We start from the raw sequence: 15,941 nt of genomic DNA on the forward strand, positions 1-15,941 counted from the left end.
AATTCTTTTTTTACGGAAATACCAAAATAACTTCTTTTTTTAACTATAAATACAACTAAGTATTACTAAATTCAATAAAGAAAACAAAAAAAAATTATGGAATACTAATTTGTGTTAATAATCCATAACTATAATATTTAGATACAATATAATATGTTTTAATTTTAGGCAAAAGTACAAATAATATATTTTAGGAAAATAAAATGTTAAAGATATTTTATTATTATAAAATGATAGTTTTCCTAAATTTCAGTTGCAGTATGTTAGAGTGATTCAATAACCATAGGTTTTCACCAAAAAAAATAACCATATAATTCTTTCCTAATTCCTAGGTTTGGCTTAAATTATTTTTCTCCCAACAAAAAGATAATACTTCTTTTTTTTAGTTAAAATAAATGATAATTAATTTAGAAATCACTTTTCTTTTGTTTTTTTAGGGAAAATAACTTTTCTCTTTAGAATAACGTAATTTAAAATAAATGATATATTAGTTTCACTAAAATATTACATTATTATTTTCAAAAAATTAAGAAAAAAGAATACGTTCATTTATTTAATAAAATAGTTAATTATTCCTATTAAAATTATATTTTGTTTATCGTTTGAAGGAAAATTACAATTTTATGAATATTACATCATCTATTAAAATAATTGATGTATTATTTTCATCTTAAATATTTACTTAAAAAGACAACTAATATTCAGGGTTTGTTTTGTCTTTCCGTCACGAATTAATTGAGTTTTTCAAACAACGTTAATGGAGGGATTAAATGCTTCAAACAACATCCATGGAGATTTTGAAAAAACAAAATCTAACGATATTATGCTAATGTAATTTATAAGATTTATTAGGTACATTGATTTTAGAATGCAACAACTCAAATTGCATTTAAATTTATGTATAATGATAAACAATTTAAATTTAAAAGGTCGTTATTATAATTTGAATATTATAAAATCGCTAGTGTGAATCATTAATTCGTAATTAAAATCGATGGTGTTTGAGGAAGAATATATGATATATGGTGAAGAATATATGATATATGGTTGAGGAAGAAGGTAAATGGATAAACATATGGACACTTGTTTTTGTTTTATTAAGATTATCAATGATGATGGACAATATTTTATTTCGAAAATGATTGAAGATCATAATTAGAGATGATTACCAAACAAGCCTTTAAAAGGTTTTTTAGATGGATGGCTACGATTTAATCAACATAATCTAACGGTCCAGATTTATCTAAAGTTTTGAAGTAGTCATAGGTCGACGACCTTCACTGAATTTTTAGAAAAACATTATTGGATGAGGGAGTAAATTAGAGATTTACTGATATTGCGCGCATAATATTTGATGGTGATTTTATGAAGTTTATAAATTTTACAATTAAAGTAATTCATAATTGAGAAGAATATATATTCTCCTTTTCTTTTTAGGGAATACTTATAGGTCATTCGTGATCTGACATTTATTATTAACCAATTATCATATATATTTTCCTTCATCTTGATTATATTTACATTATCCATCCAAAATGAGACTACATTCAGATGTATACATACGTTTCTTATGGAAATGAATCTCCAATTATGCATATTATTGTATATATATTATAGTAAACATCACAACTATGCATTGTGAAAAATTCTAAGAAGCCCATTTTGTAATTTTAAATTATGGTCTTAATACATTTTAGGAAAATTTGTAAATATTAATCCAACCTTTGGCCGGTTTTCTTTAATTAAGCCAACATATGAGTTATTTTAGAATAATCCGAACTTTTATAGTCATTCTCTTTTAATAGTCCCAACAGGTAACCCACCTGCTATAACAAGTTACCTATACACGTGTCCCTTTCTAATTAGTCAAAAATATTATCATTTTTCTTTTTTTTTCTTTTTCCAAGCTCCCATTTTTAGATTTTGTTCTAATTATTGAATGAAAATGTCAATTGTATTCTATTATTTTGTTCTAAATCTCACTCTGCTCTCTTCTCCGCTCTCTTCTATGCTCCATCTCCTTCTCCTTCCTTCCTCAATTCAGCGCCTATAACCTCAATTCAGCGCCTGGAAGAGAATCCAAAAGCGAAACACCATTATCAGATCGACCGAGAATCTCACGGTAATCAGACGGCATAAAATTCTCCTAAACAGCATCAGAATCAGAAGCAGACTTGAAAATCTTTGATATAGAAGAGAAACGACATGCATCACGAGGACTAGTGAAGGAAACAACAGCCGCGATGCATCCTTCCGGTAGAACATAGAAATCTATGCCGCAGAAGATCTCTTCCTCTCCTTCTTCTTCTCCCCCTCCTTCTACCATTTTCAATTCCTCCATTAACGAAATCGAATTTTCCAGAAACTAAGAAATGTCTGGGTTCGTGATGTGATGTGAGGTGAGAGGAGGATGTGTTCGGTGACGGGTTTATATAGACGGTGAATGAAGAGGCAGGGGGGAGTGAGGTGAGAAACAGCTTAATGGGAGAGGAAGATGTTCTGGAGTTGAGGTTGATGGATTTGGTAATCTTGCTAAGGCTTTGTTGGAGAAGATTTCCTAAACCTGAATTTGAATTCGGTCGGAGAAAGATCGGCGGTTGTGGGATGAAGATGATCGATGATTGCTAAAGATGATAGGGGGAGAGGGTGAAATTATTTTCTAAAAAGACAAATTAGGATAAGTATTACCATTTTAATAGGTTACCGGTCACATGGGACTATTAAAAGAGAATGACTATAAAACTTCGGATTATTCTAAAATAACTCATATGTTGGCTTAATTAAAGAAAACTGGCCAAAGGTTGGATTAATATTTACAAATTTTCCTACATTTTATCAGTATATTTATGTTTCTCTTTAGTTTTGCTTTTGTAAGCTCTAATGGAATTAGAGGTAAATTAAGCATAGATGATACAACTCGTACAAGCCACGCAACGGTTGTTGGAAGCTTGAAATCAAACATAACGGTAAGTACACACACATATATACATCAATGCTATTTTCGTAATTTAGATTGTCATTAGTAAAAACCCCCCCAAAAAGTGTTATTCTCGTTTAATAATTTACATTTTAGCTAAGGATGTGATCGTGCATGTCTAATGGATTTGTTTAGGCGCAACCAACTACAAGCAATTACAATTTGGAATTGAAGTGGAGAGGGCCTGGAGCAGAGGTAAACCTATCTTTAATTCTAACATTTTTTTCGTTATTACAAATATGTACTCACTCCGTTTCATAATGATGTTTCAGTTCATAATATTAACACTATTTACAATGGAAGATGATCTTTTAAATTATTTTCAATATATAAGAAAAAACATAGTAATACGTAGTCTTGTTTGATTACTTTATAATACAAATTTATATTTTTATAAATATTGTGATTAGAGATAAAAATGATATAAAATGTACATTGTCAAACATGAAAAATAGAAAGTGAAACATCATTATGAAACAACATATTTTACCAAATCCTTATTCCTAGAGATATAAGGTTAAAAACTTTGAACAAATAATTTATCTCTCTTATCATATATATTTTTTCATTTACTAGGTAATAATCATGGGATTTCATATAATGCTTTAATAGTTAAAAATAAATTAGGTTGTTAATATGTGGTACTATAATAATACTTAATTGTTTGATTAGTTCTTGCCCTTTTGTTAATACTTTTTCGCTGTTCTATTATCATTAAAAAACATTGTGTTTAATTTATTTTTATTTTTCTGATTTAAGTAAAGGGTGAAATAAACAATTTTTTTATGCCATCTCGTGTGTTATCCTAATTCGTATAATAGAGATGAGCATATATATGTATATACATATGTGTGTGTGTGTGTGTGTGTTTTTGCGCGCGCGTGTGTAGGGTTATGAATAATATAAACAATATAATTCATGCGGAAAAACCATAAAGTCAGGAATTCAAATTAATTGCCACATAGTCAATTAGCATAATTAGGATACATACAATGTGATGCGTGCCTTCCCTAGCTGCTCCCGAACCGAACAAGAACAAGTACATGACTCCAAATGTCGCCCCTACGTAGATAGTCCACAGCACGTTCGGATCCGCCTTAGATTCAACTAACTAGAATATTCTCTAAGGTTTTATGTGCACCCGGGAAACTCACAATAGTGATATGCAAGTATTAAATTCTCTCTTGAATTTAGTGTATTGGAATACTATTGAATTTCATTATAAATTGTGATCATGAACCACATATTTATAGGGTGGAAATAAAGGAATTTGAATCCTACTAGAAATCGATTAACTAAATCCATTAGGATTCTAGTTAATTAATAACATTAGAATTTTAGGTTTAATCAAATACTAAGTATTTCAGATTTAACTAATACATCTAATTTTAGTAGAATTAGGAAAACACGATTACTTGACAAACAAGCAATCCTAGCCGGCCAAGGCTTTGCATGTGTGGCCTTGACCCACGTTGCTTTGGTCGTGTAGCAAGCAGCCCGCAGCCCACGAGTGGGCGCTGCTGCTTTGGTCGGCCCATGCACGCTAGGCGTTGGCAGCAAGCAGCAAGCGACCCACTTGTTGGGTGCTGCTGCTCGGCCCTTTTATCGCTGCTCCGTGCGCGGGCTTGCTTGACGCTGGGCCTTGCGTCTCGCAAGCTCGTTCGTTGAGCGTTTGCACGCCGCGCTTCCGATTCCGGAAATCATTTCCGATTCGAACAAATATTTACGTTTCCGTTAATATTTCCGATTCCGGAATTTATTTCCGATTCCTACAATATTTCCGATTCCGGCAATATTTCCGATTCCGACAATATTTCTATTTCCGATAATATTTTCCGATACGTACCATGTTTCCATTTCCGGCAACATCTACGACTTGGATAATATTTATATTTCTGTCATGATCCATATTTTCGTTTTCGGCAATATCATCATTTCTGGAGCATTCTATATTTTGCCTTTTGACCATTTCAATTCCCACTGGAACCGAGATCCGCCGTTTCCGAATGTTCATAAATAGAGTATTTAATGAATAATATATTCACTCAAATACTTGATCCGTTCACGTACTATTTGTGTGACCCTACGGGTTCAGTCAAGAGTAAGTTGTGGATTAATATTTTTAATTCCACTTGAACTGAAGCGGCCTCTAGGTAGGCATTCAGCTCACTTGATCTCACTGAATTATTAACTTGTTTAATTAATACTGAACCGCATTTATTAGACTTAGCATTGAATGCATACTTGGACCAAGGGCATTATTTCCTTCAATATATATATATATATATATATATATATATATATATATATATATATGGAGAAAACGACCATTTTACCCTTAATTAAAGTAGAAGGAGTATATCAGTAAATGTAGTTTTGTAACTTTCTTATTTATTCCCAACATATCCCTAATGTTTACAAACAAGAAAAAGTAGCCATATTTTATATTTTGGCGGAAGGTTTGGAGTTTTTTTTTAAAAATTATTTACTTGACTCAGTAAGAAGCAGAATCGAACTATTGATTTAAAATAAGGGTTAGGTATCTAGGATTAAACAAACTCTATATTGTAGAGTTATTGTAGAATTCTAGAGGATCCAGACCCTATATTTATAAACTCCCAAGCGCCCATTCACAATCCCCATTTTACCCCTTGATCCCCCAGATTATCATTTTCACGTACCAAACATTTCCTTGATGACATAGTGATCTTATGTGACAATTCGAAATCTTTGGGAAAAATGTATCCTTTTATATATTTCGTATAGTATAAGAAGCATTTACTATTATGACTGAAAATTATGTCACAATAGTTTTCAGGAATAGTGATCCGCGGTTCTTTTGAAGATGTATATACGGAGATAAGTGTGTTCAAACCAAGCCCGGTAAAACCTGGTCATACTAGTTCAACCTTTGTTGCACTTGAAGCCGGAGAAGGCGCCAATTTTAATTGTATACAAGCTGGGTGGACGGTAATTTATTGTATCTACTGGATTAAGATATCTTAATTATTTAATTTTAATCATCAATTAAGAAGCTAGGTTTTCCTATCATTTGGTAATCATATATGACGCATTAATTATAAATACTGTTTGTTAGATTTGTGCGTTTGGGATGAGATGTTAAAGAAATTTGATAGACAAGTTAATAAAGAAAACTTAAACTAAGATCCAGATCAAAGAGTTGAGTTATTAAGGGTTATGTTTTTCAATTAAGTTCGTTCATTTAACTTCTCGAATATATTTCTTAAATTCCGTGTCTATATTAAGTTTATTACTTATGTCGTCAAAAAAAACAAAAACTTGTTACGCAGTGCAAGTAAAAAAAAAAGTGGAAGTATATATTGGAATTAAATAAATAAAAGTTACTGAAAATTCTATGTTGCGATTTAGGTGAATCCTGGCCGATATGGAGATGAAGAACCTCACTTGTATATAAAGTACATTGTAAGTATGTTCGAACTTGTGCCTAGATATTCTTGATTTTGGTTTTAAGAATTAAAAGCTAACCAATACTCCACACATATTCTGAGCTACGTTGGCCTTATCACACAAAGATTGACCTTTATATATTTCATTATTTGGTAAAAAAAAGTTAAATATTTTTAATTATCATGGTTTCATATCAAAATCAGACTGTCAAACGCATACTCTCTAATACGCTGGAGTATTTTTTTATTGCCTCGTAAACTAAATGAAGTTGGCTTCGGAAAAGAGTTGCACATTGGCGTGCTTAATGTTATAAGATCATCTGACAATTTATTTTTAATACCGATTTGATCATGTAATTTAGCTCACATGAATGTGGGAATTTATAAGAAAGGGTATTTCCGAGAAATATTGAATAATTAAAAGGTATTGGAATTGATTTCCTTAATTATTTTGCAAATACACAATCCATAAAAAGTCCAAATTGATAGAGTACGTAAATAGTAATGAAAAATTATGTGTGTGTGTGGGCGCGCGCGTGTGTGCTTGTGTGTGTATGCTTGTGTGTGTGTGTGTGTGTGTGTGTGTGTGTGTGTGTGTGTGTGTGTGTGTGTGTGTGTGTGTGTGTGTGTGTGTGTGTGTGTGTGTGTGTGATTGTGTGTGTGTGTGTGTGCTTGTGCGTGTGTGCTTGTGTGATTGTGTGCGTGCGTGCGTGCGTGTGTACTACCTTCTTTTCACAATACCTACATCATTTCTCATTTGCGCACTATTTATCAATGAAATTTGACAATCTTTCTTTCACCGTTATATGAAAAAAGTATAGTCAAGTGAGTTCTTGTTAAATACTTATCAATGCGAGGATTCCAAATAACAACTTTTTACAATTTCGCATTTAGAGATATTCATGTCCAAAGAAGCGTATTTGAATACGTGCAAAACAAATGTTGCATGTATTGTGGAAATGAGGTAGTATATTATATAAAGAAATTTTTTTGTCATTAATGCTATATTTACGTTTTATGCATTACACAAAATATATAGGGTGTTTCCTGAAAATAATAATAATAAAATATATATATATATATAGGGTGACAACAATACAATTTGTTATGACAAAGATTGCTCAGACTTTAATGCAAATGATGGGACCATTCAGCTTGGTGAAGTGTTGCCACCATCAAAAATGGGTCATGACTAGGGGTGTTAATGAGCCGAGCCTGCTCGTGAACTATTCGATACTCGGCTCGCTAAAGCTCGGTCAAAGTTCGGCTCGGGCGGGCTCGACTCGAGCTCGGGTTCGGCTCGAGATCTTAACAAGCCAAGCTTGAGCTATCCTAAGCTCGGCTCGAAAGCTCGTGAGCAAGCTCGAGCTTTAATAATACTGTAATTTTTACTACTTGAGACTATCCCACATTGGTTATTGCAAAAGAATGAAAGAATGAGATGCATATAAATTAAACTCATATTGCAATAATCATACTTTATATGGGCCATTTGGTTTGTCAAGCTGAGGTGTTTCTCTTTGAAGCATTTCGTCAAGGTCTTGATGAGGAAATGGAAAGGGGTGCGAATGTAAAGTGACTAAAGGACTGGCCCCCAAATATGAGGATCTAAGAGTTCTTGATACACCAATTGCTGAAAATTCCTTCAGGGGAACGACCATTGGAGTTGCCATGACTGGTCTAAGGCCTGTTATAGAACTATAGAAGGAATGAACATGGGATTTATTTGTTGGCAATATGGCATTCAACCAAATCTCAAACAATTGTGGCACGTTGCATTACACTTTTGGAGGACAATTTAAAATAGAGAATCACATTTGTTAATGGCAGTAGTTGAGACTTTATTACTGACGAAGTTTCATTGTCCCATATCGGCAAAAGCAAATAAGTAGCCAACTAGAATCACTTATAAAACTAAATGACTATTAGGCTGTTTGGATATGGAATCAAATAATACCATTTATTGGGCCCTACAAAGTCTAATATTTTGTGTCTTTTTTGGGCTTAGCTTATTTTGAATTGGGCTACAGTTATTCCTATGCTTGAACAAAGCACGAGCCGAATCGAGCTTAGTTTCGAGCCCAAGCTCGAGCCGAACAGAGCCTAGGTTCGAGCCCGAGCTCGAGCTCAGTTTTCAAGGCTCGTCGAGCTTCGAGCTCGAGCCGAGCCTAAGGTTAGAAGTTTCGAGCTCGAGCCGAGCTTGCCTAAGTTCGGTCTCGGCTGGGCTCGTTAACACCCCTAGTCATGACCCTCAAGATATTTTAGAAATAAATTTGATGCAGGTAAATATGTGAAACATATACTGTAATGCAAAAAGGCTTGATATATACATTATATTCATGAAAACTAAGCTCGTTTTTAGAAAATACAGGATGACGGAGGGATATGGCATATGTATGGGTCAAATTTTGGATATGTAGGTTATTGGAAAGGTGAAATATTTAGTAGCCTAAAGGAAAAGGCGACGACCATGCAATTTGGAGGGGAAGTCTATACTCCAGCATGGTCAGATACCAGCCCTCCCATGGGAAGTGGAAGTTTTCGGAATGGTATTCCTTCTGAAACTTCTTATTTCTCACACATCCTAGTTAACTTTGATACTGGAGACACCGACCCCAAAAATCCCGAAATTGTGGAAACAAGATGCTATTTGATTGGTGATGTTGGAAGGGGTGATCGCTTAGAAGGCTATGGCTTCTTTTTTGGTGGTAGAGGAGGAAAAGATAAAGGTACATGTTTTTACTAAAACGACTTTTAATCCTACTCCAAACAACTAAGTAATAAGTTTGTAATTTCTTCAATATTGAGTCCCTAATTTATTTCGTTTTTGTCATTCAATCATTTGGCTACTCAAATGTCCAATATTGTAATACTCTTAAAACCTTACTTTTAAATGATTACAGAGTATTAGTTCTTCCCAACCTATTTCAAACAAAACTTTCTGTTTTGTGATAAGTTATCAAAAGCTGGGGAGGAAATTGTTGTCAATTTTGTTAACATATCCATCTGGGGATTATTTTTTTACCACACTCTCCCCGTCCTCTTGATTCACCATTTGCAAATGATCAAAAAAATTGATGAGATTAAAAAAGTAGAGGGGATATTGTACTCGAACATTTAAGCTAAACATTAAGACTCTTTATGTTCGACTTATTTTCACTTATGTCAGACAAAATAAGTTCAGATAAGTTGAGATAATATATGTTCAGACAAAATAAGTCAAATAGAACGGAGCCCAAGAGGCATATTAAGGAAAAGGACAAAGATTTTTGTTTTGACATATGTTAAAATTACAAGAATCAAAGAGCACAAACAATCCGATTTAAGTGTAAACGATGTAAAATTGACACCATATTTGATGGCTCGTTGAGCAAGATTGTCGGTTTGTTGAACCTCAACGCGATCCACTTTGTAGATGACCCATCTTGAAAATTCATTTCCACGTTAAAGAGTCATTTGCGTCATCCAGATTTGTGGTATATCCGCTTTGCTACCTCCCTAGCTGTACATTGGTCAGTAGCTCTGAAGAGTCCATGAAGATTGAAATAGACTCTATGAATGGAGACAAATCCCAATCCATTTTATGCAAGCAACCTAAATCCTCAGCAAGTGTGGTTGAGTTAGCTATATACTGAAGGAACATTCCCCAGTTACTCGATGTTCACCATTGCCTGTAGAGAATAATACCAAGATAATATCTTGATATTCTCTTCCCATATTATCGTCTCCGTATATATGTTGTATATCTCAATATCTTGCATATTATCTTATGTAATCTTCTATTAGCAGTATGTTATCTTTTATACATAATAGTCATTCGCTTGATATTATCTTTATTTCCTAAGCTAGTTATGTCCATATATAGTAAGACCTAACTCTTGTAATATAAATATGGTGTAAATCCTTCTATACAATTCACAACTTCATTCATATTTTACATGGTATCACAACAGGAAGATCCTCAACCTTAACCCTACTTTTTTTTTACTTTTTAACGCCTCTGTGGCTTCCAACACCATTCCCAATGACGTCGATCCGACCTCGCCTCTCATCATCATCAATCTGACGAACATTATCAAGCTTACAAATACCAACTACCTCTCTTGGAAGCTTCTGTTAGGTTATGATACATATGACAAAACATAAATCATGCGGAAAAACCCTAATGCCAGGAAACATATTATTTACACATAATCATTTAGCATAGTATAGATGCATACACTTTGTAGCGTGCCTTCCCTAGCTGCGCCCGAACCGAACAAGAACAAGTCTATAGGACTCCAAATGTCGTCCCTCCGTAGATAGTCCACAGTACGTCCGGATCCGCCTCAAGCTTGACCAACTAGAATCGCCCTTAAGGTAGCTTAGGAATTTCGGCTATTAGATGCAAGTGTATGGTTAATTTTTCTTCAAAAACTTACCTTTAGAATACTTCAATCGTCTGTTAAATATGTGACCCTAGGCCTATATTTATAGAGTTTATGGAAAGGAATTATAATCCTACTAGGATATGGATTTATTTAATTAAAATCCTATTTGAACTCTAATTAATAAATTTAATCTATTAGGATTAGGATTTTATCATTGCACGAATTCCGATAGGATTAGGATTCGTTACGAACACGAGTGTCGCACGACCACGAGGGACGCACGCACCCGCGCAGGCCTTGCGGCCCACACGAGTGGGCGCTGTCTCGCAGCCCACGAGCACACGCTCCAGCGCGTGCGCCTACGGCCTTGCGCTGGGCCTGGCGAGGTTGTGGCCTTCGTGTTGGGCGCTTGGCTTGCTGGGCGCGGGCCTGGCTTCGTGCTGGGCCTTCGTCTGGCAAGCCTCGTCCGATGCTAATTCGTACGATGCGCTTCCGATTAAATTCCCGGTTCCGGAATTCATTTCCGATACGACCAATATTTAATATTTCCGATTCCGGAATTAATTTCCGTTTCGAACAAATATTTAATATTTCCGTTTCCGGAATTATTTTCTGATTCCGATAATATTTCCGATTCAGACAATATTTCCGATTCCGGCAATATTTCCATTTCCAATAATATTTTCCGATACGTACCATGTTTCCGGTTCCGGCAACATCCACGCCTTGGATAATATTCATATTTCCGATACGATTTCCGTTTCTGGCAATATCATCGTTTCCGGAGTATTCATTTCTTGCTTGTGACGATCTTAGCTCCCACTGAAACCAAGATCCGTCGATTCCGAATATCCATAGATGGAGTATTTAATGCCATTAAATACTTGATCCGTTTACGTACTATTTGTGTGACCCTACGGGTTCAGTCAACAGTAAGCTGTGGATTAATATCATTAATTCCACTTGAACTGAAGCGGCCTCTAGCTAGGCATTCAGCTCACTTGATCTCACTGAATTATTTAACTTGTTAATTAATACTGAACCGCATTTATTAGACTTAATATTATATGCATACTTGGACCAAGGGCACTATTTCCTTCAGTCTCCCACTTGTCCTTAGGGACAAGTGTGCATTACCTTATTCCTTTGTCGCTCGGTGCTTAAACATAAGGTAAGAGTTGTCATCCTTATTATGTCCAGAGGTGTTTCTCGGTTTCAGAGTTCAACTGATCTAATAAACAGATAATCATAGCCTATGATTCATCTGAGCATGGCCATGCATTTTACAGTTTCTAGCTCTCCGAGTGGCCTTGTACAACTTTCAGCATCTCATCCCGATTTATGGGAGGACAATCCCAATCTTGTGATCTTGAGATTAGACTTCGTTTGATAGGTGATTACCTGAACGTTGCCTTTATAGCCTCCTTTTACGGTGCGACGGTTGGTCAACGTCAAAGTAACCAGTTCTCAAACAAGTAATCTCAAATCACTCATGTATTGAGGATTTAGTGTCTAATAATTTTAATGAAATTTATTGATGACAGATTTTCATCTCTTACAGTAAAGTTTCATAGGTCTGTCCGATACTAGTGTTCCCAAAGTAAGTATCTATGCAAATGATTACGACATTGCCATGTCCACATAGTTCAAGAAACAGAACTACTAGTCATCTTGCATTCTAGTCGTCTAACGTTTTCTATGCGTCCATTTTTATAGAAAACTCCGACCAGGGACCATTTTTCAACTTTTGACATTCAAGTTCACTTGATAGACATTTCTTAGTCACAGGACTGGTCCTGACAGTCTATCTTGAATATATCGTCAAATTGAAGGGACTCATCATTTAATACTAAACCAAGATTAAATGGAATATGAAAATACATTTTATATATGATAAATGTTCAACCCCATTGTTTTACAACCACGGGCCTCAAACCCATCTTTAAAACAGTTCATGGAATTCAAAGCTATGCTTGATTTCCAGTGCTACAACGTGATTGTTGCTTCTCACTTGTTGCATAGGTTTAGTTATCATGCATTGCCAATCTTAATATCCTTTTCATCGAATGTTCTTCGAGATAGGATGATAAGATCTTTTGAGTTTGTTTATTGTGTGATCTAGTCTTTCTTACTTCGATAGTGGTTCTACGCATTTTGCAATGAAGAACTATCAAGCCAGCAGACATGTGATCTACTAAAGTTCAATGAAGAACTCATTAATATAAACAACCCTGTTTTATTGCTTCTTAGGCAATAATTACTTTTACTTCAACTGTTTAGGTTGCTAGTGATGCTTTGTTTGGATTTACTTATCCAAGTAGTTCATAGATATGTGGAAGACTTTCCAGCTGTATCTTAGAACATAGAAATTAATATTTAATTTCCCACGCAACAAATCATGGTCTCCAATCCATGTTGCCATTTCAAACCACGATGCATATAGCTCGTTGTTGCCAATGGTTAACTCCAAAGGGATCTTGCTTGATCCTTTGCCAGTGTTTATGCGTGTAGCATCAATATTCAGCATATCTTTATTTCCTTGAGTCAAGAACTAATCTTATGTACCTTTTCAAGTACCATAAGTTTTTCTTGATCTCAATCTAGTTGATCTTCACTTAGATCAATAGAGATTGGTATATGTTCGTCATGCCCAAAGTCATACGATACGTTTTTGGCGATCCTCATATTATATCATACATGATAAATTCTTTTGCAGAATAATTCTCGAATAGATCGATGCGTAGAGAACTTTAGAAGCTTCTGGTAAGATCATCTAGTTGAAACAAAACATTCAACATAAATAAAATGGTAAGAACTTTGTTAAAGTAACATTAGACATGTCAAAACAAAGTATAAAAGTCAACACTAAAGAATTCAATTCTTAAGACTATTAGAAAGGGTACAAAAAATAGGAAAACAAGGAACAAATGAAAGGAATTTACGATTCCGTTTCTACCTATAAGTTTATGTTTAAAGAGAAGTGACCTAGCAATCAAACTTCCTTGGTATCATATACCGCTTGAGATTCTTACTTTGGTAATAACTCAAACAATGGAAGCTAGGATACACTAATGACCTACAAGTGGGAAATGAAGCATGACAATGCTACATTAGTTGTAGGGTCATCTAGTTTGTTTTAAGTCCTTTCAAAGGCTGGAACTTAATGGCTATTTTGTTCCATAATCAACATACCTAAATTTCTATTTTCAAACACAGAAAGACTCACATTCAAGAAAAACAAAAACAATGTTTGTTTGTTTATTTGAATGAAATGGTCAATTACAGGTTGAGTCAATATGCTTGATTAAAACAAACAACTCTTTAAAGAACTTTACTAGGTTCAAATCAACCCCTTGATTTGAGTTCCACTAATCTTTGGCATTGTTGCTTAGACCATATCAACAAGTTAACATTCAAAAGCTCTATTTTGATGGACTTTTGAAAGTTCATTGATTTCTAGATCAATTTAAGACGACTAGTCTTACTTGTTGAAAGTAACAAAAGATATGAACTATTGTTAGAACGCCTAGACAATAGAGTTCAAAGATAAAGAAAGATTTTATGACTTTATTATTTCACATGGATTTGAGTGAATATAGGTTTATTTACTCAAAAGTGATATAAGTTGAATCTGTTTGGCTAGTTCAAAGATTCAGAAGTATAAAATCCACTTGGCAAGAAATCATAAAGATCTAGGTTAGATCATGTTGATGATTACTTGAGACCAAATATGATCATCAATGATTGTGTGTTGTAATTTCACAATCTAGGTCCATAAGATATGGCATATCTTAGTTGGAATAATCGAATTCAATTAGTACTTGATTCGATTAATGATGAATCATAAAGACTTTTCCTATAATTTCTAAAACAAAATGCTCAACTACCACCAAACTAAACCAAATTCGTCAAAGCTATTGAAAAGTAATTTCAAAATAACTTTTCATAAAATATATCTAGAGAGTTGCAAAACTCAGTGGGAGCTTAGTGTTTGTCATTCGACAAACTAAAGCCCAAGTATAGATATATGTTTCATTGTGATGAGACACAAGGGTATTGTTTTTACCACGCATTTTTGAGAACATAATGTTTGTTTGCTCGAAATAATGTCCTTTTGGAGATTCGTTTCCAAAATGACAAGTGGGAAAAAATAGACCTCGAAAGTTTTCGAGGCGAACAACAAACATAAACGGACATTCCGGAGGCTTTTCGAAGTTCTTCAGAAAATCCGAACACTTATTCTTAAGGACTTTAGAAGTGGCTTTAAAAATAGACATCTCTTAGAAGACTTTACAAGTGCTTCAAGGAGAACAGAATATTCAAAGGACTTTCAATTGTCTGTTAATATTCTATTGTTTGATGTTCTATACCCAAGTAGGCATGGAGTTCAAGTCACTGAAACTATGAGATTCTTCTATTAGATAGTGAAGAAACATGTTCAGGTCAATGAAGCTATGAGATTCTTCTATTAGATAGTGAAGAAACCTACAACTTGCAGTCAAACTATTATGTAGATTAATGAGTTTGTGACTTGTAAGAATGCTATGACGAAACCCAGATTCCCTAAAATGGTTAAAGGCCATATATAGACTCAAATGTTTTAGATGGTTAGAGGCCATAAAACATAATCAATGTTTTGATGACAAAGTTGAAATTTTGTTGATTTGCAAGAATAGTTTCACACCTATTGGTTGCAAGTTTGTTTTAAGGATAAAAACCATCAAACATGGAATTGTGTTCACACACAAAGCTAGATTAGTTGCTAAAGGTTACAAGCAAATTCACGACGTAGATTGTGTTGAAGCCTCATGCAAAATCGTAATGCTTAAGTCTATAATTCAAGCAATGATTGCATATTGGTACATATGGCAATTAGATGACAAAACGTATTCCTCAATCAAATGTTGGAAGAAAACTATGTACATGGCATGTCATAGGATTTGTGGATCCAAATAAATGCTTGAAAAGGAATGCTAGCTTATGAAATCTAAGTACAGATTTAAGCAAGCAATTGGGAATTGGAACTGTATTTTAGTGAAGCTAATAAGCATTTTAGTTTCATAAAATATACATGATTCTTATAGATGTATAAGAAGTTTAGTGGGAGTACATAAAAACTTAATTGGTCCTATGTGTATCACACACATATCTCTCTATTGTGAAATA

The 15,941-nt window shown here is 34.2% G+C and overlaps 1 protein-coding gene across 1 annotated transcript; it reads left to right on the top strand.

Annotated features, from left to right (window-relative positions):
- The first annotated feature begins 1,441 nt into the window (after positions 1-1,441).
- On the top strand, positions 1,442-6,373 carry LOC130461173 (uncharacterized). The gene is made up of 3 exons (XM_056829156.1): positions 1,442-2,966; positions 3,113-3,172; positions 5,789-6,373. Exons 1-3 carry the CDS (start codon positions 2,847-2,849, stop codon positions 5,981-5,983), a joined length of 375 nt encoding a protein of 124 aa, XP_056685134.1. The 5' UTR covers positions 1,442-2,846; the 3' UTR covers positions 5,984-6,373.
- The last annotated feature ends 9,568 nt before the right edge of the window (positions 6,374-15,941 follow it).

This window comes from Spinacia oleracea, chromosome 5 (genome assembly GCF_020520425.1).
Source record: "Spinacia oleracea cultivar Varoflay chromosome 5, BTI_SOV_V1, whole genome shotgun sequence".
In the NCBI taxonomy this organism is placed as follows: Eukaryota; Viridiplantae; Streptophyta; class Magnoliopsida; order Caryophyllales; family Amaranthaceae; genus Spinacia; species Spinacia oleracea.